At 32.1% G+C, this 25,977-nt stretch overlaps 1 protein-coding gene and 1 non-coding gene across 2 annotated transcripts; one reads left to right on the forward strand and one right to left on the reverse strand.

Moving 5' to 3' along the window:
* Window positions 1–6,769: 6,769 nt before the first annotated feature.
* Window positions 6,770–6,899, forward strand: LOC139873775 (small nucleolar RNA snoR86). Its single transcript, XR_011767497.1, has one exon. It is a non-coding gene; the product is annotated as a small nucleolar RNA snoR86 (small nucleolar RNA).
* Window positions 6,900–14,985: 8,086 nt separating this feature from the next.
* Window positions 14,986–18,955, reverse strand: LOC139871208 (vacuolar cation/proton exchanger 3-like). Its single transcript, XM_071858943.1, has 12 exons — window positions 18,627–18,955; window positions 18,227–18,463; window positions 18,061–18,128; window positions 17,934–17,962; window positions 17,256–17,452; window positions 16,968–17,180; window positions 16,636–16,773; window positions 16,434–16,550; window positions 15,555–15,608; window positions 15,347–15,463; window positions 15,141–15,237; window positions 14,986–15,008 (listed from the first exon to the last, which is right to left on the reverse strand). Exons 1-12 carry the CDS (start codon window positions 18,675–18,677, stop codon window positions 14,986–14,988), a joined length of 1,341 nt encoding a protein of 446 aa, XP_071715044.1. The 5' UTR covers window positions 18,678–18,955.
* Window positions 18,956–25,977: the final 7,022 nt, after the last annotated feature.

Here is a 25,977-nt window from a genome sequence, read left to right on the forward strand (position 1 = left end):
TATGTAACATGGTTTATGATGAGGGTGTGATATGTGAACCTTTGTCACGTTCCATTAGAAACTCAACATGACTTACTGTAATATAATCATGTTGATCAAGTGTCATTATATTATACTAACTCATGCTTCAGTTCCCAACATTACTTCAAAACATCCATTTTTTTGAATTTTTCAGATTTTAGAAACTAAAATAGTTTCTTTTATGATGTAACACAGATAGCGCGAAGAGGTAATGATTTCAGATAAGAATGGTTTCGAAAAATATCTTCAGAAATATGGAGGATATTTATAATGGGAGATACGATGATATCTTAGAATATTTAAGATAAGATGATGATAAAGAATATTGTCCGCAAAGGTTTTAGAGTAAGGAGCAAGGTATTCGCTAATGATTTCAGTAGACTCTGAATCATTTGGATTCTTTAAAGATAGATTTAGTCTTTGTGATTTGTCCACAGCCTCCTTCATGGTCTGCTCAATCCATTTTTCAATTTCAAACCTTCTCTTTTTCTCTGCTTTACCACCATACTATTCTTTATCATCAAACTTTTGACTGTTAAGGTCGTTTACAGTTTTTGCTGCTTCATCAATATTTTTCCAAAATTCGGAGAACTAGTTTCATAGTTTGGGGTGTTTTTCGAAAACTTCACATTCGAAGTATGTAAGTCCAGGAGGTAGACGTTATATGTACACATATAACTGTTGGCGTAGACGTGCTGCAAGATTTCAAGATACTGATTGCTAATTCTCGATAGTTGGTATGGCAATTGCCGTTACAAGATGTGGATGAGTACATGATACAGTTTCAATGAGTATAAGGATTTTTCGGAAGGTCAAAGATCAATAAAGTTGTTGGTAAATTTACTGCTAATGTGGTGGAACATGAAAGGTTCCCCAGTAACGAAAACGTATATGCCAAAATTACAAGTCTGAAAGGTCGTCGTTGACTGGTTAAATGGTTGATAATACTGGATACTTTGAAAAGGGATTGCAAGGTTATTTTCGGTAAAAATAATGCTAAAGGATCTTGCATAGTTTTGAAGTCAAAGTATAGCTTTGAAAGGTGTAGAGATCTAAGAATGATGTCACCGGTTCAGAGTTATGGCTTGGATTCTGATCCGTCGATATCAGAATATGTGATTGAATTTGTATGAAATGATTGTGTATCATTGTGAAGATAGTGAGTATAGTTAATGATTTTTGAATCAAAATTGAAGAATGTACAGTGTAATATATTAATTGTGAACTTAAATATTTCTCGAGTAGTACTACCCGTTAAAGATTTCACAATTAATAATTTGTACAAAAGAATTTTTATTACCGTCTTTATGAAAATATATGTATGTATATATATTTTTTTCATATCTAATACAGATTTAATGAGTTAATATCATATTAAGCTCATTTGATTTTCGACTTGACTTAGAAATGATTAATCTCTAAAACATTAAAGATTACATAATCTTTGCGGAGTATTTCTCTAATATACATTATTTATTCTTATTTCTCGGTGAAGGATGTCGATGCTTGTGGAATCTTTGTGAACCTTACAAGGCACAGATGATGTTTTCTGGAAAGTTTCGAGTACATCAAAAATGAAAATGTAAAATCAATTATGTAATTGAATAATACACTTGGTTTATTATGAAATGGAATTCATTAAGTTGAAACAGAGATTGTAGTTAACAATGGTTAAGTTGTTAAGGAAGGATGTACATCATTGCATATTAGTAATATGAACTAACCGAGTAGTACCTACCAGTTAAGATTCACACGAAATAGCTTAGTACGAAAAGATTTATTTTGATTTAAAAATTCATATATATTAAATATACATAAAATTTCTTCAGGGGAAATGAGTTAATACTTCATCGGTTATTGTTGTTGGTATTTCTTGGTAACTACGGTGCGTATGACGTTGATGCTCGTGGAACAGATTGTGAAGTTTAGGTTTGCGATGCGGATGTTGTTGATGGTGGTAATGGTACTGTTGGTGTTGTTGTCGGTGGTACTGTTGATGCCGGTGATGCTGCTGGTGCTTGTAACCTTTGCACCGTATTCTCCAAAGCCACCACCCGAGCGCGAAGCTCGTTGAGTTCTTCTATTACACCGAGATGATTGGCGGTTCAGACGAGCGGATGAATAAGATCCAGAATTTGAGAGAGTATATGATCATGACGAGATATTCTGGAGATGAGAGAGAAAATGGTATTACGAACAAGTTCGCCGGTAAGTGCTTCAGGTTCTTCGCCAAGAGGGCAATGTGGTGGATGGAAGGGATCGCCTTCTTCTTGTCTCCAATAGTTAAGTAGGCTACGAACCCATCCCCAATTCATCCAGAATAGATGATGGCTAATTGGTTGATCCATTCAGGTTACACTGTCTTCGGAATTCAGGTGAATATCCATATCGGAATAGCTGTCAGAGTGTAAGGAATTTGAACTAGATACGGGATCCATCTTGTATAATTAGGGAGATGATTTTTTTTATATGAATTAGATTATAGAATTTAGTTTGGTATTCTTCAATACATAATTTACATATGTATATATAATACCAAATTCCATAAATCACGGAGAAATTTTCGAAAGATGTCAGGAAAAGTTTACAGTAACAGATACGCTAAAATATGAATTTTGTCTATACACTATTCATGCAATCAATGCAGTAAAACGTATCTAGACTAGCAATGATAAGCAGGTAATTTCAGACAAAAATGATAAGCAAAATTTTTGACATGCAGACACGGTTGAAGTCCAGACTTACTAATGTATTCTAACAATTATCAGTTAGACACACTCATGCAAGACCTGGTTCGCTAGGACCAACGCTCTGATACCAACTGTGACGATCGCTCCAAATCCATATGGACGAACACATCATTATCGATTTCATTGCGAGGTATTTAACCTCTATATGATACGTTTTGTAAACATTGCGATCTTTTGAAAAGGCACACCATAAATGAATATTTAAATCAAAAGTTTTCGACATCTGATGATTTCTACATATAAACAATCACCGTAATATAATAATTTACAATAATACTTCCATTGATAATGCAGTCAAAATAAGATACATGGTGATGATTTGGTGAATGCAACGTTTCCTTGAAAAATATGCCATGTATGACTCCATGCACATAGCTTGTCTAACATATAAGCAAACAGCGGAAGACTTCTAGGGAACCTGAGAATAAACATGCTAACAAGTGTCAACACAAAGGTTGGTGAGTTCATAGTTTTAATGTTGCGCATAATCTGTATATAAAGGTGGATCACAAGATTTCAGTTGTTCAATCTAGAAACGTTTATCAAAATATTCTACGAAATTGAGCACCCTGGTAACTAAACTTAACGTATATATAATTTGTACCCTTTATATAATCATCTTAATAATGCACGCAAACCAACGTGTACGCTTCTCAAATAGCATACGTCCGTTAAAAGGCTAGCGCTCTAGCTCGGACGGGGATATCAAGCCCTATGGATCCATATACTACTACTCGCGCCCACCAGTTCTTATAACTGGCAGTTAACAGTTACCAAAGCTAAGGGATTTTCGGTTCAAACTCAGTGTAGAATTTAGTATGTACTTGTATCCATTGCGTTTAAAATAAAGTGCATGAATTCTCAGCCCAAAAATATATATTGCAAAAACAATTAAAAAGGGAGCAAATGAAACTCACCTTAGCAGCATATAAAGTCGTTCACCAAAATGTGATCGAAACTCGGATTACCAAATAACCTTAGATCTCAACCTAGAGAACATATGTTGGTCAATAAATGTCTATCAAGCTAGGTCAGGTCATAGTGTATAACAATCCTAATGCTCGAGATCGACATACAAAAGTTATCCAAAGTCGTTTCAAAAAGTCAATTTTGACAATAATTCAACAAAACGAGACGTGCCTTATATATGGATTCATTTACTTGGCTGGTAATATTCAAAAATCCAATTTATCATTCTTACAGACAAGTTTCAAAAGCAATTTCAATCAATGTCAATCATAATTCAGTTGATCATATCTTTTAATTCGTTCACCGAAATTACGCGATTTCTAAATGAAAAGTTATTGATTTTTCGCCAGCTTTCCAAAAACATGCATATCATATACCTTTTATCAGTAATATATGTATTTACTTCGTGATTCATCATAACTGTTTAACTACAAAATTTAGCATACAAGCATGCATAAATATATATACTCGAGCACTAGACATGGATACACAATTAATGTATAAAAGATAAAATATGAGTGCTTACGTATCAATATTGAGATTCAATATTGTAGGAAAGTACGTAGACGCAACAGAGATGATAAACACTAGATTTGATTCACAAATATACCCTCGAACATTACCCATAACCTCTTTGGCAATAACCCATAATTTCCTTAGCTCTATCCCGCTCAAAAACCCATTTTGAAGGTGACACGCTCATAACCTCGTCGTAGTATTTTAGATATATATACTACTAATAATAATATTATAATAAGATTAATAATAATAATATTAATCTTAATAATAATAATAATAATAATAATAATAATAATAATAATAATAATAATATAAAAATAATAATAATACAGAGGAATGAATCGAGCTTTTATAGTATGTGGCCTGCTACAGTACCTCATGCGATCGCATGAGTTTTCAGTGTTTTTGCCATGCGATCGCATGACCGCCTTATCCTGTTTTTGTTTGCTAGTTCGTCGACATCAAATAGTGTTTTACTGTAGCAAATAGTGTTTAATGTAGCAAATAGTGTTTACTGTAGCAAAGGCGTTTTCACTGTAGCAAAATACGGGTTCACTGTAGCAAATAGTGTTTTACTGTAGCAAATAGTGTTTTTTACCTGTATATATATATATATATATATATATATATATATATATATATATATATATATATATATATATATAATTATTCATGAATCGTCAAGAGCAGTCAAATATAATTTAATACATGAAACAGTTCTAAAATTTTGTGATTCAACTTCATAGACTTTGCGTATCGTGTCGGAAACATTAAATCATTTAAATATAAAGTTTAAATTTGGTCAGAAATTTCCGGGTCATCACAAACCCCCACTTTATACATATATTCTAAATTATTATTAATCTCATCACTAACACCAAAAATACTAAATAATAACACCCACCACGCTTTACCGACTTGTACACTGCGCTCAAACAGTATGACTCACATAGGCCACTACTGTGCTAATTTTTTTTCTCCAACGATAAAAGACGCAACTTTCGTAAAAGGAACAACCCTTCAATGCTACCAAAAGATGTCCAAAAACATTCTTTTTTACAAAATAGATCAACTAATTTTTTTTTTAAAATAAAACCCGAACGCTAAAAGAAGCAACTTTCACAAAAGGAACAACCCTTCAATGTTAGATGTCGAAAAAAATTCTTTTTTACAAAATAGGTCAAGATTTTTTTTAACTCGCATTCAAAACGGAGCCCCCGGCGCAAAGCGAGGGCTCCACAACTAGTTAAAAAAAAGAAGAAGGAAATTTTATGTAATTTTTGAATGTCGCATTAGTTTTCCAGAAAACCAAGGAGATGCCCTCCTACTAGAAGCAGGGCTGTCCTCTGATGTTGTCCTCGTAACAGCTTGTTGCTGCCATCTGACCACCTACGACACTATCTGGTCGTTATACAGTGTTGAGATTGTGCCAACACCTGGTGTGTCCTTTTGTTTGTTTATGCTCTATCAACCAACCTTTGTTACATATGCGCCAAACGGATTCCCGTAATTATGTTAGCGTATCTTGGCGTTACGTATGCAACAAGGTTCTTTGGAGCCCCGGGGCAACAGTGGCGCTATTTCTAATACTGACTAAGAATGCGCGATATCAAATGTGACGCGCATGAGTGTTATTGGATTGGTAGGAGTGTAGTACGTTCATGTTTTACAATACTCGTTATTATCAATTAAACAAGTATATAACTATAATGTATACAAAATACAACAACAAAACCCAATACCACATGAGTAGTGTATGGAGGAGGTGAGATGTATACAATCTTTCCCCTATCCAAGAATAAAGACAAGTCATTTTTTCACCCAGAGTGAAAACACTCTTAAAAGTATAGAAAGTTATCCCTCTCTCTATTCGACGGATAAAAAGATTGCTTCTGAGTGGACCTCCGGCCAATAAGTAGGAAAATAAATTTTTTTTTAAAAAAAAAAAATAAAAAAAATTTGAGACGCAATGAAAATGGTAAAATTAAATTTTCATGGGTTTTAAATCCTGCCTGAAATTTAAATTAGGCTCTAAGAGTCAGTTAAATTGCCAATAAATCGACGTTTACTCTCGACTCAATAATTAGAGCCGATATAATGTATACAAAATATAATTATTAAAAATCGAATGTTGAAAACAAGCCCTGTATCATGTCTTATTAAGATTGGCCCATAACAGTTGGGCCTGTGGTATTTTTAGCTTGCGGTCGATTAATTAGGGTTAGGGTTTCATTGGCCCTATATATTCTCACAAACACAGTTTCAATATCATCTTCTTCCTTATTTCACCCCAGTTCCAGTTCATTTATTTAAGGCCAAAGTTTTGTTCGGTGTTTTTTTATTTTAATTTTTGGTAGAGTTTGTTGTTGTTGAAGAAAGTATTAATTTCTATCATCTATCTATACGTATTCTAGTTTTGTTAATTTAAAACATTATCTACGATTTTAGTTTTTTTATTTTAGTAGATTTTTTATTCATTTAAAAAAAAGTGACTAAAAAGCCGATTTGCAGAGCAAGGACGCCTAAAAAAAGTGACGAAACTTGCATTGAAGGTTGGCAAAATCAAAATAACATCTGCAATTCTCCGTGCCTATCAAATCCTTTTAATTTTGAATACGGCCTCGAACAAATTGCTACACCTCTAAATCTGATATTTCAACCAAAATTAGTCATAAATAAAATAAAATCCAGACGAAGAAAGATGGGATACCCTAATCTTGAATATAATTAAATCCAACAAACACGTTGACTTTTAATCTTGAAACAAATTTTGGAGCGACAATAACATTGATATGATACTTTTATTTGTATACGAAATATTAAATGTGTTATGATTGTTAATATTAATTAATTTTAATATTATTACTGGAGTCTATATTAGTTTTCGAATAAATAAATTCAATTATTAAATATTATTTTCAAACAATCATGCTTATTTTTGAATTAATATAATGTGTATTAATTGGTATCAAGTAACTCTTCTACGAAGGGCTGTAAGATTTGTTATTAGGCTTGTATCTCAATTTAGAGGTATTTGTCAAATGCGTTGGCTTTACTCAATTTTTTTTCACAAAGTCGGGGAGGGCACCGTTAAATCAAGCTTTAGTCAAACAATTTTTGTCTTGTGGGTTTCACATATTTAACTATTTTGTATTTGAGTACTAAGGTGTTGTTGATGTAGAGGAGAAATATTTAGTTGACCAAAAGTGAAATGGTTGTTACCGATGTAGAAGAGAAAATTTTGGTTAATACGGACTAAGATACGGATTGGACCAATCCCAACGGGCTCCGCCATCATTCCTCCCTCATCCGTCCTCTCGAGGACTCTATTGACATTGGTGTGCCCTCACTCTTCCTTCATCCGCCCTCAACAGCTCTGCGCTCATTTCTTTCTTCACCATGCATTTTTGAAGACGAGACATTTTTCTCTCTCTCCTACTTTTGTGCATTATTTATTTGTACCCATAAGCAACTTGTACCTTAATTTATTAATTAATTTTGTGGGGTAGTGGTGTGTGATTGGGAGGAAGTGAAAAATAAATGAAGGGAGAAAGCTGATGTGGTGGTGTGTCCTGGGAAGGAAATGCGTAATGATTGGGAGTGGTCTGAATTTGACACCCTTGTCAATTAAAATTAAAAATCCAAACCAAATTATGTTTACACACTTTATTTTCATCTGAATCATTATTGTTATTGTTGTTGTTGTTATTATTATTGTTATTATTATTATTATTATTATTATTATTATTATTATTATTATTAGAGTTAATTACATGAATGTATGTTAGATTATGTCGCTACTTCCTAACTCTTATAAATATAGCCTTAGTCCTTGCGGTTTGTAATATGTACGGTGGTAGTCCAATTTTTTACTTATGTTATTTGTCTCTATTATGTTAACTTAATTGGAAACATGTGCGAGTCACATGATGATTAAAAAGGTAATTTAACTATTATATGCTGAATAAAATTCCCAAACTCGGTGTATAGGATTCGTTATCACGTACATCCTTCGTTCTTAACATAAAATTCGATTTATTTCAAGTTTTAGGGTTCAATTCGATTAGGAATTATTCAATTCAACAATTGTTAAATAAATAAATTTGTAATGATTAAGTGTTAGTATGGAAGAAATTTAATTATTCAAACTTTTTGAATACAAACTCGACGACGTTTTTACGCTTATCAAATGCGAATTGATTATTTTTTGTTGATAGTTTATTTAAATGTTGATATATTTTACAATTTGCAGTAGATAACCTATCATCAATACTTCGCATCTAATACGTGTAAAAACGTCGTCCGGTTGGAGTCAAAGAAGTCTGAATAATTGCATTTCTTCAGTATTAAAACTTAATTATTACGAATTAATTGTCTTAATGATTGTTGAATTGTCTAATCCTTAATCTAAATTAAACCCTAAAATTCGAATAAATCGAATTTGATGTTAAGAATGAAGAATGTATGTGATAAGTAGCGAACCCTACACATTGATATTTTATTTAGCATATAATAGTTAAATTACCTTTTTTTGCTATCATGTGACCAACACATGTTTCTAGTTAATGAAGACAGATAACAGAAGTGAGAAATTGGACTAATGTCGTACATATTAAAAACCACAAGGACTAAGGCTATAATTTTTAAGAATTAAGGACTAATGACGTAATCTAACATAGACCACATGGACCATTCGTGTAATTAACTCATTTTTTATAACGATTGGAGTTAAGTTTGAAGATGAGTTTGAGGTGTTATTCCCTTTGTTTTTGTTACCCGAGAGTTGATCTGGCATAGTTACAATAAGCAGTTAGTGGTTCATGAGGAAACTACTAAGTTCCTCTGTGAATGAATCAGGAGGAAGGATTCGACTCGAGCTTTAGGTTCGCTTTTTAGTGTTGCAGGCAGAGGTACGGGTAGAAGCAGAAGCAGGACAAAATCTAAGAGGATCCATCACAGGTTAGAAAAACGTTGTGTGTTGGAATTGTCAGCAGATCGGTCACTTTAGATCGCAGTGTTTGTGTTTGAAGGTGGGTGAGAACATAGCAACGGTGCGTGAAGACTTTGATGTGTCTTGATGAGTTTCTTGACGAGTCATGATTTTCAAATTCGGTTGCCTCGTATCATGCTTCCTCGTCCATGATCAAGTTGGTAGGTGGTATTCCGGTAGGCTTCGAGTTGCGGACGGAAAATCACTTGATGTTGCGGGAATTAGTGACCTTGACATAAGATACTTGGATTATGTTTGGATTTTAAAGAACGTGAGGTTCATCCCCAGTTCACCGGAAGGTTAATCTCTATCGGTCACGGTCAGTTGGATGATGATAAGTGTCATGTTTTGTTTGGAGATCAACAATGAAAGGTGCTTAAGGGCGGTGATATTATTGCTCTCGGGTTTAAGACGGGAACCATGTATATGGTTGAGATTCCTGCTTATGCCTAGGTGGGAGGTTAGGTGTTGAAAATCTGAGCGTGCTTGAATTGTATGGTATTGTTGCGGGATCTTGGTCGAGTGGGAGCTTGGGAAGATACATAATTAATGGGGAATAAGTGATGAGCGGGAGCTTTGAAGCTGCTAAACAGGATTTTCAATACACAAGCACTAGGGGTAAAAGTTGGTTACTTTATGGGCGAAAAGTGGTTACTTTTTAATGCAATCTTACTTTTACTGAAGGTCAAATTTCTTGACGTAGTGATGAATGTAGGGTACCCGACAGCAGAATTGGCAACTCCAAGTGCACCTCTGATTTTCGAAGGATTCGAACATCTTACTAAAGATCGAGATGAAATAAGTGTCTTCAGGGTTTTCAGGAATTGAGCAATCGCGTTGTGAAGTAAATATGCCAGAAAAAATCGTTTGTGATGATGAAATTGCTCACGATAACAGGTTAAATTCGTAGCATGTGATTTTTCCCTAATTAATGTTTATTTCGTAGTAACTAATAGGACATAATTTAAAACATAATTGGTTAATCCTGGGAAAATGAAGCCATTCTTGAAACGATAGACAAGTCAATACCTAGTATGGAAGAAATTTACTAGATCATACAACAGGTACTAAATATATTTGAGCCGATTATTTTGATTATTACTTATAAAATATGATGCACAATTTGATTTTATTTCATCAGAATGTTGAATTTTGGCAGTGGTAAAAATTCATGGCGAACTTTAATCACTTTTTTTTTTAAACGCGTGGGTACGAGGATGTACATAAGTGTCCGTCTTTTTGAGTGATGAATGTTTTAACTATTCATGGGATCATTAACAGATTGATGTCATGTAACAGAACCAGTGACATGCTTTACAGAAACTGATACAACTATTGGTATTTCTTGAGGCCAGGGACTGGTGATTCACATGATCTGTAAGTCAACATTAAAGTCAAAATTTAAAAGTTTTTGTGCTACGAATAAAAAGGTTGTTTTGAAGTAATTTTTATTTGTCGCTTTTGTTTCCGAGAAAATCAAGGTGATGCGCTCCTGCAGGGCCGGTCAAACTTTGGTCAAAGTTTTTACATGCCCCGGGCGAAATGATTATAAAATGCCCCCAACAGTTACGCAAACATATATCTTTATGAGGTTTAAACTATGGGTATTAATATTTTTTTTCCGTAATGATGCCCCTAACCGCGTGATGCCCCGGGCCGTTGCCCGCTTCGCCCATAGCCTTAGCCGGCCCTGCGCTCCTGCTAGACGTGTAGAGCGACATAAGGATTATCCAGGGTCGATCAGTTATTCCCGTTTCATCTCTACACGACAATCCTGTAAGTTATTTTTGGTTAAATACGATTCATACACTGATTAATGGTATAATTAAGTGTGATATATAATATAATTAATAATTAACGATATGCAGAATGATAGAGTAAAATGGTGGCCATGAAGACAACGAATGCATCGGAAACGCACAACTTTCCATCATTAGTACGATTACACCCGTTGAAACTGCTTCCCTCAAGGTTATTACAAAGATTGTGTTAATATTTTTTATAACTAATATTAATATTATTTTATAAAAAATGCTAACAGTGTGGACCTGTTGTGCAAACCCTCGCATATATCTACTGTTGGGCTACCATGCGTGCACAATGTTTCCATGTGCGTATCTTGTGGGTATTTGAGCTGTGGAAATGGTTGCTGACTGAGTTTTTGATTATTACGGATATTACGGAGTTACAGAGTCATACACTAAACTCAAGTACTCAAAAGATGAGTCATACCTAAAATACATTTCAGATGACATGTTCTAAAAAATATGCCGAAAAAAAAGAAGACATTCCACCTTTTTACATTACGACTTTTGAAATTCTATTACATAGTTTTCAACCGTTTTACTCAGATGTATGTGGTCTAACCTGGTATATCTCTCGTTTTCTAGATAAATGGCGGTGGAAAATTAAAGTAAATATTCTGCAACTAAATGCATCTTAAAGATTAGTTAGCATGATCATATATACCATTATTACCAGTTAGACACGACAATCAACTATTCACATTTACCATTATAGTTTGGTTGATTAACAGTTGTTAACTAACTAGTAACTATTAAAAGCAGAAACACAGATCAACAAGATTCAATGGAGATTGGTTAGTTCAGCTCCGATAAGTCCAAGCTCATTGGAAAAATGTGACTTGATGAGTCAATGCTAATGCTCAGGGAAGATCCATCAAACGGTAAACGTACCTGGACTCTCCAATGAGCATCGACTCATCAAGTCATTTCTCTTCGATCAGCTTGGGCTCATTGCGGTTGGACTCACCGATCATGATTGAATCAATCTTAGTGATCAGTGGTTTTGCTTTGAATAGTTGATTAATGATTGTTAACCTACCAAATTGTAATGGTAAATATGAATAGTTGATTGCCGTGTCTAAATGGTAATAATGGTTGATATGAATATGTGTTTGTCTCACACTCATCTTTAAGGCGCATTTACTTGCAAAATATTTAATTTACTTTTGCACCACCATTTATCTAGAAAACGAGAGATATACCACGTTAGACCACATACATCTGAGTAAAACGGTCGAAAACTATGTAATGATTTTCAAATAATTATAAAAAAAATAAATTGGAATTTCTTTTCTTAGGCAGTTTTCTTTGAATGATGTCATCTGAAATGTATTTTAGGTATCTTTCTCGTGTGATCAACGTTGCTACGCCAACAAAAAGTTGTTTAGAGCTCATTTATGAACTACTCGTACTTGTAATGAATGCTAGAACCGAAAGAAGATTTACAAGACAAGAGGTGAAGATCTGATAATACATAGTGTTAAATTTAATTCCTAAACCATTTTGGTTGATATATTTTGTTTCCAATACTTGCGGAAAAGTCTGTTATTGGACTGTGAAACGCAAGTGGAGAGTCTACTTGCTCTTTCATTTCAAAACTACAAGTCATTAGATGAAAATTCTTTTACGGGTTTATCAGACGTTTTAAGTCCAATTCTGGAGACTTCTGCACGCTGTACAATTATATACGCTTATGCATGATGTACTTTCACCAGATGGACTGGCTTTCTATTTACAGATGTGTATATTTTCGGTTAATACAAATAGCGTATTGTTTTGTTGACCAGCTTACTTGATACATAACCAGCACATACTACCATAAACAAAAAAAATATTCAAGTTCTCTTTATTCTCGTTATGTTATCTTGTAACGTTATGTATAAGGAAACGGGTCAAAATTGCTCAAAGTCTATATTAAATGCATACAACTCTCCAAGTCGTTTAATTCACAAATTTATATTTTTAATTAACTACCAGTGTTTCTGTAAGCATAGATCAAACCTTTGATATCATTAGAAAATTGATAGAAGTATGAGCTTGTCAACCCAACTTGGCTCGTTTTGACATGTTTATAAAAAAAAAATTTATTTACTTGTAAAGAATGAGGTATGAACGTTACCTACGAATTTGAATAACTTATTTTCTTCAAAAATTTAAGAATCAACGAGTTGACTTTCGTTGATTTTTAGGGATTTGACCAGATTTCGGTCAGTGAAATACTTTGGGATGACTTTGTGCAATTCCTAATTGTTAGATTTCTGAAAACGCGTACGATTGATATAGCTCCTTTGATAAATTGGACTTTTTGCAAGTTTTGACTTTTGTTGACTTCGTGTTCTTGACATGACTTTTGTTGAAAACTGGACTTCCTGACTCCTTTTTATCCATTTCTCATTTTTAGTAATCAAAGAAGAAGAGATTGTTTATGTCAATGAAAATTTCCTATTAATTTGGATATTTTTGCTATACATTTTACAACTCCACTGATCTTTCAAGCATCACAGCAGAAGTTTACAGCAGTGAATTATGCAAACGTCTAAAAGCATCAACAAGACGATAATCAAATGTGCTCCGTATTCTGTTCCTAATCAAGTGAGAAATTTCTATTTTTTGTGTTGTCCACAGATTGTGGTCTCTGTTTTCAATTTGCACGTTACTTGTATGCATCTAAAAAAGAGTGTTTTCTGATGCATTTCTATTTTTTCTGCTGTCTTCTTATATGCATTTAAAAAAGAGTGTTTTCTGATGCGTTTTCATGTGTATATACGACGTGTAGATTGTGCTGAAGTTTTTGGAGGGCCGAAAGGAAAATCGCTTATGGTATAGCGCATCTTATTATGCCCTTGGAGTGACTTGTGTGTACATTTTGTTCATCATTTTTTTAATATATTTTTTTTTAATTTTGGTATATGGATGTCGATTTTAAAGGAAGATCACATTGTTCGTTTTGTAGATTTTGGATGATAGATTTTGCATGATACATACATTTGCAGAGATACTAACAATTGGATGATACATACATTTAGTATGATACACACATTACATACTTTTTGTAACATTTTTGCATTAATTCATTTTATATAGCCAATTCTTTTGTAAAGAAATATTCTTCATACGAATAATAATTGATTGCTAATTGGTTGATTGATTTACAGTATTGGTTGATTTGGTTATAAAAATTGAATAGGAGAAATGGGTCAAAACTAAGACAAACAGTTTTTAAACGCATAACAGATAACATTAGCATTTTAATTAACAAAAATAAGTACTGAAAGTTATGTAAAAAGAGCCAAAAAGTATTCAGGTCAGCCTTACTCGACTGACCCGTTTGATCAACCCAACTGTTTTGACACCTTTGTTGGTTAGTAACGAAGGATAGGATTTTAGTTATTCAGCAACATCTTTATTTATTGAACTTCATTTTGTTCAGTAAATTAAATAAACAAAGGTGTCGAAACTAAAAACAGTATGACACGCCCGTTTATAGTTTATTTTGTTGCTTCTTCGGTTTTCATTTGTATCTTTCGTTTGCGGGCGGATTATTTTGGAAAACGGCACGGTTCTATACAAGTTTCCTTATTTTGAGAAAAAAAAAATTACTAAATAAACTTCAAACTTCTTGTTTGTATCAAATTACATCAGATAATTTGTAAACAGGCGTAAAATATGTTGCAACAAATTGATCAACTCTGAACTTCATATATTTCAACTTAAGTAAAAACTAATCTACAATCTTGTGTGCTTACTATTACATAATTACGTAATAATAACAATGCCATTGCAAAAATCAAGCTGGAACATTACAGTTGATTCGTTTAAACTGTCTGTCAAAACCAACTCCTGATTTTGATTGCTACTTGCAGGATCCGCGGGCCCGTCTATAGAATTTGCTTACGTGATGAACTTTAATGAAGGGTTGGATCTACAACTATTATGGCTTTGAAGGTTTATCTTCTGCAAAAACCAATTACAATGAATCATCAGTATATGCAACAATGTAGAAAGATGGTTTATCAAAAGTCAAACGGTCAAAAGTCAGGTCAAAGTCGCGCAACGGTCAAAAGTCAAGTCAAAACACAGACTTACGTATAGATTGAGGATCTACATGTACAAAGAAACTTGCAGCAACTATCAAATAACAAAATATGAGCATTAGTCCTTTGAAGTAATTAGCTGTTCCATCCTGCAAACATATGAAACAGAGTTTAGGTGAAATTATTCATTTGCACATATGACTGAATTTGACATGAAATATGTAGGGTTTTTTTTTTTTTTTTTTTTTTTTTTTGAACCTGCAGCATGAAAGCAACAACAAGAACTGTCATAAAGAGAGTTGCTGTTTCGAAAAGTTGAAAATTTAAGTCCAGTGGGCGTCCAATGATCCAACCAACTACCACACAAAACGGTATCTACAATTACAGTAAATAAATAAAAGATTAGAAGATGATAAGAGATTGTAAAGGTAATATTTGCTACAAAAAATTTGACATATGTGTATACCGCAAACATGGATATTTGTGTTGAGGAGCCAATTGCTACTCCTAAAGAGATATCCTGCACATACGGTAACCAAAAAAAGTTATGAAAGAAGTAATAACAAATACAACAACAGCGATACCCAATCCCACAAATGTAGGTATGCAAATAGAAAAGTGAAGGGTAGATATAAATATGCAAATAAAACACATTATATACCTTGAGATGTTATTAGAGAATAAGGATGCATATAGTGCATGACTATAAAATAAATAGATTATAGTATTTAGCGACAAATATGTACACACACGTTAGATTCTAACCTACGGAAATGTATGTGTGTGTGTAAGACAGATAATATACAATATGGTTACAACGTATATAGCATACTATACGGGTGGGATAAATAAATAAATAAATAAATAAATAAATATATATATATATATATATATATATATATATATATATATATATATATATATATATATATATATATATATATATATATATATATATATATATCCAATTTAGAGGTAAATAAAATGACTACAACTATATGCATTAATTTAGAAATATATAGATACGGATAATAGATACTCCGTATTATTGATAAACACACAGGTATACTATATGGAACCAAAATCATGTACAAATATAATATACATTTGAATTTGAATTATACATATAGAGAGAAAAGAGAATATAAGTATATAGAACATATAATTAATATCTATAAACAGGAAAATAAACATATAATATAGTCTATAGCAAAATATAATTTTAATACATAACTATATGTCTATAGGCATATACGAGTATATAGAAAAATCTGTATACTTAAAACACCTTAAATCTCTATTCTAATTCTAGACACCCACAATATCTATTAAGTAAAGCACTTACAAGTTTGTCTTTCATAGCAAACATTATCGCACTCGCATGTTCGGCTGCATTTCCAACAATAGGAAGCAAGATAACACTAATAAATGCTATTGGAATATTTAATGCAACAGAAGCACCCTGAAATACATAATCATCATGTCACTATTTAAATAAACGTTCACATAAAAAAAGCTAATTAATATCCGACTACGTCAATGGTTACCTCAATGGTGTTGACTAAATATTCAGACAAAATCGAAATGATAAGTGTCAAAATGGCCAGCCAAATAATAGACTCCAACTTCGTAATATCGGGAGATTCTTCATCATCGTCTGAACTCTCAGTGTCCTGACTTGCTTCCTGAGATTACTAAATCAATATTAATTACATATAAAATATATATATATATATATATATATATATATATATATATATATATATATATATATATATATATATATATATATATATACATTTTGAGGTATATATATTATATATATACATTTTGAGGTTGTATATATATTGTCTCTGAAGATAACAGGACGATCACAAACCTCGGATATAGGCGAATAAGTATTCCTTTGACTAGTCAACTGGAAAAAAAGATATGCACCATATGCTATAAGCATTATACAGCTACTAAATCTCGAAAGGGCCAATTCCGATTTCCCAAAATGCAATTCGGTGTGCGTAAATTGGAGAACAGCTGGGAATAATAGACCCATAACTGCCATCAAGAGTAATCCCGAGCTCATAACCGCATTCGACTGTCAACAAAGTTGGTTTGAATCAATATTTTAAATATAAACAATCACACGACACGTTAAAAGTACTAAACTGACCTTGTTAAACACTTGTTCCTTTTTATGATGAATTATTCCACCACTGAAAAATGCACATCCAAGCACAAGTAACATGTTTGACAAAATCGAGCCCAGTAATGATTGTTGCACGACACGTAGCATACCGTGTTTCATTGCATACATTGATATTATCAACTCCGTTGCATTCCCAAAAGTAGCATTTAGTAAACCACCAACTGCAATTTCGGTTTGTACATAATACAAACTAATACTTAATTCAAAAGTCTACAATAACATCAACTTATCAAAAGTTTAGGGTGCGTTTGATAAAACTGAATGATTAAGCGATGAATGGTTCATAATCAGAATGCTTCAAAGATTCTAAATGAAGTTGGTTCTAAATGACAATAATCTGTTTGATAATCATTTTGATTGAACAATGTGAATGATGTAAAGTTACCTTATTAACCTTTTACATGAATAAAAAAACATTATAGTTGTTTAATAAGTGTTCTTGATATAATTTAAAGAGATATTACATAAAATTTAGGGGGTTAACGGTTAAAAGATTATTTCAACTGTCATTCAGCATCGGAGACAATCAATTAAGAGGTTATCATTGTCAGAGGTAATCAATTAAGAGGTTATCATTTAGCGCTTAACCACTCAATTAAGATGTAATCAAACGCACCCTAAAAATAGATAACTGGTAACAACCTGTTGGTCCAGTGTAGAAAGCCAGCTGCCTGCACAACAAGCATATAAGATGTGGTCATAACACAAATAAAAACGCCTAAATCACATTTTTAACAAGGCTAGAGATGTAAATGGGTTAGATGATTACTCGGTAGCCCAACCCAAACGTTCCGCTAATGGTATGATGCCTAGTAAGCTCAAGAAGAAGACCCAACCCTAACATACGACAAAATCGAGTCACGACAAGTATAAATAGAGATCCTAAAAGTGGTATTATACTATTGAAAACTATCAAAAATAAGAAAATAACATACATGATGATCAGTCAAATGATCAACCAGTATAGCTAATGGGCCACAAGGTATAAGTAAATTAATCTTGTCTGATAAAATAGCAATCTTTATGCTAATCATCACTCTATTCCATATAACTCTTCTGCCCAAAATTTCTAAAACTCCATCTATGGAAAGCATATTTCTTTTGACTGAAACCGAACCGGAGTAGCTCGCATCGTGTGATTCGATAACCGGTTTCCCCTCTGGTGATCCCATCTGTAACAATACTTATGTTATACTTCGTATAAACTTATATACAGTTCTTGGTGTAGATCTATCTATAAAGGGAGGTTAAAGGCTATGAATATATAATATATTTTATTTTATATTATAAATTTATAGATAATAAATAAAAAAAGGGAAAAAAAATAGAACTTACTTCAATATGGGAGTTGAATCCAGCTACCTGCAAATTACTGGCATTGCCCATTATCTTCTATAAATTAATTAATGATAAGTTTCTGAGAAACCAAGATTTATGGATCCATGAAAAATTAACAAAAATTAGTTAATACCCACCAAAAGATTTCTGCAAATATATCTGAAAGTTATCAACTTGATTACAATTATCAAAGTATACAAAACATCTAAGTGAAGGGGGTCACATGGGTTATCAACAAGATTAGTTGGTATACAAAGGGGAAAACTAAAGTTTGGAACTTTCGAGGAAAGAGCAATGGTATGGTATTATTGAAGTCAACGAATTTGGGGGAAGTGGTAATTAAATGGCAAGGATATATTGAACAAAAATTGATTTTTATTTTCCAGGGGATATTTGGTGTCTAATTTAGTAACTTAAACATAATCTTCTAATGATATAAACTAGTGTTCGAACCCTCGCTTCGCGCCCGGGGTTCGGTTTTTAATGTATTTTATTGCGTTTAGTTTGTAAATTTTTTTTGTGGCTAACGATGATGTTGTTGAAGCGCAACTCGAGTCGAACTAAAAGGTATAACCCGTGAAAGATTTAAATGTTATTTAAAATTAACAATATATGTGTATCTCCGCGTTTCGCTATGGACTTGTCGACTTTTAAAAATTTAACGGGGAATCAACGTGTATGAAAAGTACCCCAAATATTTAGCGTTTTTTAAAAAGCGTCCGTTTTGCGTATAGCTAGTGACATTGTATTCCTAAAATTATTTCGAGTTTAACGATGGTGGCGGAAAAATTTAACTTGTTGCGAGTGCGAAGATATTGCCCGTTGAATATTTGGTTGGAGTTTGTTTAAGATTTTTTTATGAGAATGGTTAATTGACATTTTACCCCCTGGTTGGGGTGAATTTGATTTTTTGGATAAAGTGTGGGGTGGTTTGTGGTTGAATTATAAAAAAAAGGCAAAAAGTCAAAAATACTCTCGGGTACTATTCATTGCGCCTATGTCTTTTAGGTATAAACTAGTTGTGGAGCCCTCGCTTCGCGCCGGGGGCTCCGTTTTGAATGCGAGTTAAAAAAAAATCTTGATCTATTTAAAAAAAAATTTTGATCTATTTTGTAAAAAAGAAATTTTTTCGACATAACATTGAAGGGTTGTTCCTTTTGTGAAAGTTGCTTCTTTTAGCGTTCGGGTTTTATTTAAAAAAAAAAAGTTAGTAAAGTGGGGGTTCGATTTGTATTTTAATAAAAGTTAGTGCGTTAAGTTTGTGAAATTTGAAAAAAATTTACGTATAAAGTGGGGGTTCGATTTGTATTTTAATAAAAGTTAGGGGTTAAGTTTGTGAAAATTGAATATTAGTAAAAAAAAAAAGTTAGTAAAGTGGGGGTTCGATTTGTATTTTAATAAAAGTTATGGGGTTAAGCTTTTGAAATTTGGGAAAAAATATACGTATAAAGTGGGGGTTCGATTTGTATTTTAATGATAGTTAGAGGGGAAAAATATACGTATAAAGTGGGGGTTCGGTTTGTAGTTTAATGAAAGTTAGAGGGTTAAGTTTGCGGAAAGTGGAAAAAGGAATAGTACTATTCATTTCCACTTTATCTTTTAGATATAGATATAGATATAGATATAGATATAGATATAGATATAGATATAGATATAGATATATAATATAATATAATATAATATAATATAATATAATATAATATAATATAATATAATATAATTGTAGAGATATGAGATTTTCATTTTATTTTAGTGATAATGGTCAAGTCATTGTTGTTTGCACGTTGCTGTTAATGATTTTAGTGTCTTGAATTAAAAGGTACCGTAAGTCCGTAAGAGTTAACAGACCATTGAATGAATAATTTGGGTGTGAAAGAAATGTTAACACGTAATCAAAACAAAATGCATTTATCTAAAATCATGTAGAAATAGCATTACACTAGTGAAATGACTCGTGAAATCGTGAGTTCGTTTAAACGAAACAGTTTAATGATATGTTTTAAGTATTAAGTGAACGTAAATTCTAAAGTTATTTAGTTTAACGACCCGTGGAACCACAGATTCCGACTAAGAAACTTATCAGCTGAACATTTCATCAAACACCTAAAATGCATATTAAACAATCCACATTCAATCATAAAAAATAATATCGATTGTCATTTTATTTTAAAAATGTAAATTAAAATATAAATTTAGAATTGTTTTTTCTTCTGCCTAGCTTTTATACATTCTCGTACTCAATTCAAAATAATTCAAAATTATTTAATTTTAATAATGAAAATAATTAATAATAAAATTTAATAATAATAATTAATTAATAAGATTTAATTTTAATTCAAAATTATTTAGATTAATGACATCACCCACCATGCTTAGATTTTTTTCTTTTTCTTTTTAATTTTTTCTTAACAAAGACATTAGCCTAATAATGACATCGTCATTATAGAATTTTAATACTAAATATATATATATATATATATATATATATATATATATATATATATATATATATATATATATATATTAAACACAAATTATTATAATAGTTTAGGTATGGTTGACAAAACTAACTGATAACTCGTAGCGGATTGCTAGTATTTTATAACTTGTGGCTGTTAGCTTTTGTTAACTTTTTATATATACTTAGGTGTTTTGAAAAAGTAGCTAAAACCGTTAAAATAAAGAGTAAACAAGGACAAAAACTCATAAGCTTTTTCTTAAACGTTAATTCTAGTAGCTTTACCGTTTAATTTTCCCCTCCATTTAAAAGTTTTAAATTCTTTCAATCAAACAAGATTTTTTATTACCTACGAGCTTTTTTATTATTATTAAAAAGTCAAAAACGACAAAAAAGAAAACTCGCATCCAAACAAATCATTGGTGGGCATTGATTTGACGTGTTGTTTGTTTTTTGTGTTGAAGACCTTATATTGTCTTATGTCTGCGGGCGGACAGATATTTTAGTTTAAGACGGTTTGTTTTTTCGAAGACATAAGACAAAATAAGATCTTCAAATATCTTCCAAATAGAAGCTCTAGAGTATAGCTTCTCCTTTTTGAAGACATTTTTATTAAAGCAATATTCAATTTATCCCTTTCTCCTCTTATCCTTCCCTCCCATCTATCCACTTACTGCGATGATACCCACCTGGACAGCAACACCTTCGTCACCACCACTCCGGCGGCACCATCTCCGGCGGCACCACCTTCGGCCCCACTATATTGGTGTATTTCTCTTGGTGTAATTCTCTGTTGTAAAAGGATCTCAAAACTTTCTATTTTGTTTAGGTTTGTTTATTTTGCTAATCGATTACTATGTTGTATATATTTTAATTTTTTTTTGTTGTTTTGGGTTTGGTTTATTTTCTGACTAATCGTGCTGTAAAATATCTCAACACTTTTTCGGTTTTTTTTTTTTTTTTTTTTTTTTTTTTTTTTTTTTTTTTTTGCTAACTGATAGTGTTTTGTGCTCTGAAATGTTTTAGCCTTCTTTATCTTTATCTTTAATGTTTGGAATTTTGGTGATTTTTTCCATTTATATTTATATTAGATTATTAGAGTACATATGAATATGATACAGTATATGATATGAATATGACTACAAGGGATGAATTAATGTGGATGATGATGATGATAAATACGGTACAAGGACATTATCAAATGGGAATAAGAAGAGAAGTTGAAAGTGTTTTTATATTTGTTACGGAGTAGTTCATTTATTAGGTAGGAGTAATATTTTGTAATTTTGCAGTTTGAATGTATTAATTAAAAATGTATAAATTCATCTCCTTTTATTTTATATTAGTTCAATAGTTACTTTATTTTTAATACATCAAAATTATATAAATTCAGAATTACGTTAATTTTTGTAGTTAAAAAAACAAACAGTCTTCACACTTAAGTTTGCAGACATTAGGACCACATCTTATTTGGCAGACGTGGTTACAGACATAAGACATAAAACATCTTAAAAAACAAACAACACCTTAAGCACCATGCATATATGAAATCATACATTAATTTTTTTTTTTTGGCATAAGGTCTAACTTTGGCTAGGGTTTACAAATTACATACTTTGCATGGCAAAGTATACAAAACAAGTATAATCGGCATTTTCAAGATCGGCTTCAGACAACTCAACCTAAACTAGTTTTGCCAATGTTGATTTTGGCTTACGTGACAGTCCAGTGGGTTAAACCGGTTTTTCCAATGTTGATTTACTGGTTTCTGACGGATTTTAAACTCGGCTTTCCCAAGGCAGCTTTATCTTGACTTTTTTTTTACCATTTAAACCCTAATTATGAAACCCTGACCTGGTTTTGGTAGCTACAAGTTTATTCATTATAGTATGTCATTGCTCGATATTTTTACAACATACAAAGCATATAAAAATAAATTAACAATTTCACTAAACCATTCTTAAATAAAAGTTTTAAGATTTAGCTAACCCATTTTCAAACAAATAATGTAAGATGATTGGTCATTTCTTGCTGATCTTTTAGACTCCAAACTGTTTGGTACCGTTATCAATACCTCTCAATTGTAACCTCAAACCATAACATCACCTCGTCATCACCCCTGCGACGTTAGTTTGTTTCCAGGTTTTAAGCCGCAAGAATCTGATGCACGTGGATAAGACATTACAGGTCCCTTGGGTGTTCTCTGGGATGTTATGTATCGTAAAAGACGGGATAAACATGGTGAACATTCGTGACCTAACCACGATTTCATTAGGGAAGTGTGTGAAGACACATAATTTGATGATACCTTTGAACATATTATGTGAAGTTCTGTGATGCAGCTTGTGTATCTTGATGATGGTACTAATCAATTAATCGTTTTAAGTTTTTATATTGTACATTCTAGTTAAATTATATATACTTTGTAACAGTTTGTTTGCGTTTTTGAGTAAAGGTAAATCAAACTTGGGAGCAATATCAAGTTGTCTGATAAAAGGATAAATCGATAAGGTGGTTGGTGTTATCAATTATTGTGTTCTAACTCCTACATGTGATCTTAGCGTAGTGGTTAAAGTAAGATCCTCAATATGCTATGATATGGATATTATTATGTATTATTAATATCTGGCTACTAATCTGTTTACTTTAATCTTTTTTTAATTACGATATTGACATCGAATGTGTAAGTAACTATGGGGGTGAATAGTTACTTAATACGATTTTTGAAACTTTTTCAATGATCAATACGATATGAACAATAATTGATCACGTTAGTCAACTAATGTGTGGTGTGTTTATGTTTGTAATGATACGGAAAGTAAAGTAGAGAACATAAACACAAGGATTTATAGTGGTTCGGGTGGATGTTAACTAATCCACTCCCCGATTCACTAATCAGGATTTGTTGCTTCACTAAGCACTTTTTTCCAAATCAGGTGGAGATCCGATTTACAAGCCTTGTACTTCTCCTTAGACAACAAACCTAATCCCTCTATCCCTTTGAAGGATTACCTACAACTTAGATCAACTTGTCTTCAACTTGGACAAGTATTATCTCCAATGAGATTAATCAACTCCCAAGTATTATCTCCAATGAGATTAATCAACTCCCTAGTTCCCTTTAAGGAAGATGATAGCTAAGCTAGCATATGCCTCTAATTACAAAGTACAAAGACTCACCCTTTTCTAGTGATGATAATCCTAAGACAATTCTAAGAATTATTACATCACTATGCAAACTTACAAAGATTAGAATTTGAAAGTAAGTTTACAAACACCCCTTTTATAATCTATGAGTTTATAAAACTTCTCTTGCTTAATTACAAACATATGTAGAAGTATTGTGTTCTTGTGATTCTTTGATGAATTTGAGTTGTAGCATGCAAGAGGTCCAAGTCTTCAAAGTTCTCCACGTCTTGCTAATTATATGGAGAGATAAAAGATCAACCCTGTCTGCGGCTTGACTCACCGTCGACCGTGGGTCGACCGCACGTGCTTCAGTCCAAACCATATATCCGTTGTATTGTAAGACCCGTTCGTGATTTTAATATTTTAAAAGGGGCATTTTGGGTATTTCGTGTTGGGACCGGTTTTGTGGCTATAAATATGGCCAAAACCTTATCTTATCCTCATTTTCACATCCACACAATCCTCTCATCTTTCTAGAGTGAGAAAGCTGCATTTTTTTAGAGAGATAAAGCTTGCATTGGAGAAGAAGGAGTTGGAATCTCTTCAAGGTGCAAGAGTTAATGTTGTTCATCTCCCTTCTAGCTACGTTTTGATGGTGATGGTAAGTTCTAGCTCCTATTTTAATTGTTTGATTCTTGTTTGGGTTAGGGTTTGAGTTGATGATGAGTTATAGAACCCATTTCTTATGAAATTTTGGGGTTTTGGTGTAAGCTTGTGGTTATTAACCCTAATATGGTGGGATTAGGGTTTAATGACGAATTTAGGTGTATTTGTCTTTGATTTAAATGATAGTCACTAGATTGGAGGAATATTGGTGATTTTGGTGTTCATAAGAACAAGTTTGAAGTCATGCACACAAGGTGTTTGATGAAATGTGTGACAACCCGGAAATTTTCAACCAAATTTAAACTTTAATCTTTATATGTTTCTGACACGATAATCAATATTTGTTAAGTTAAATTTCAAGAATTTTAAACTATGTTCATACATTCATTCAACCTCGACCAAGTTCTAACGATTCACGAACCATTAAACGAATATAATTATATATGTATATGTGTATATATATTATAACTTGAAACGTAAACAAAATATTAGATTAAATACTTTATATGATTATATCTGTTTCAAAATTTTTATCAATGGAATTAGAAGATAAGATCAAATGATTGAATTATCAGATATATTGAATTATGATTACAAGTCTCTGTTGAAAGGCCCACGTTGATTTGAGAAATCTTTCCATTTTAACAATATTCGGAAAATGGTAAAGTGATTTATAAATAAGAACAAATTGTCAATCATTGAGAACTAGACAAAGGATAGTGGAAGATTGAATCTCATAAAGACTCGATTGATCTATTTAGTTTTAAACGTACAAAAACGTTTTCAGTTTAAAAAGAACTTTATTATTAAAACGTATATAACTTTTATAAATATCTAGAACCACTTTTGACAACTCACTACTTAATTAGTATGATAAAGATAAAGATAAAGATATTTATATTTTATTTTATTAAATATATATAACGATTTAAATTAATATTATATATATTTATACGCGTATTATACGTACATAGTTTTATACTTTTACTATACTTAAACTTTACCTTTACTTTATTTTTACTTTACTTTACTTTAATAATTCATACTTTAATAATTCACTTTAATAATTCATACTTTAATAATTCACTTTAATAA

Source organism: Rutidosis leptorrhynchoides, chromosome 10 (genome assembly GCF_046630445.1).
Source record: "Rutidosis leptorrhynchoides isolate AG116_Rl617_1_P2 chromosome 10, CSIRO_AGI_Rlap_v1, whole genome shotgun sequence".
NCBI classification, from domain to species: Eukaryota; Viridiplantae; Streptophyta; class Magnoliopsida; order Asterales; family Asteraceae; genus Rutidosis; species Rutidosis leptorrhynchoides.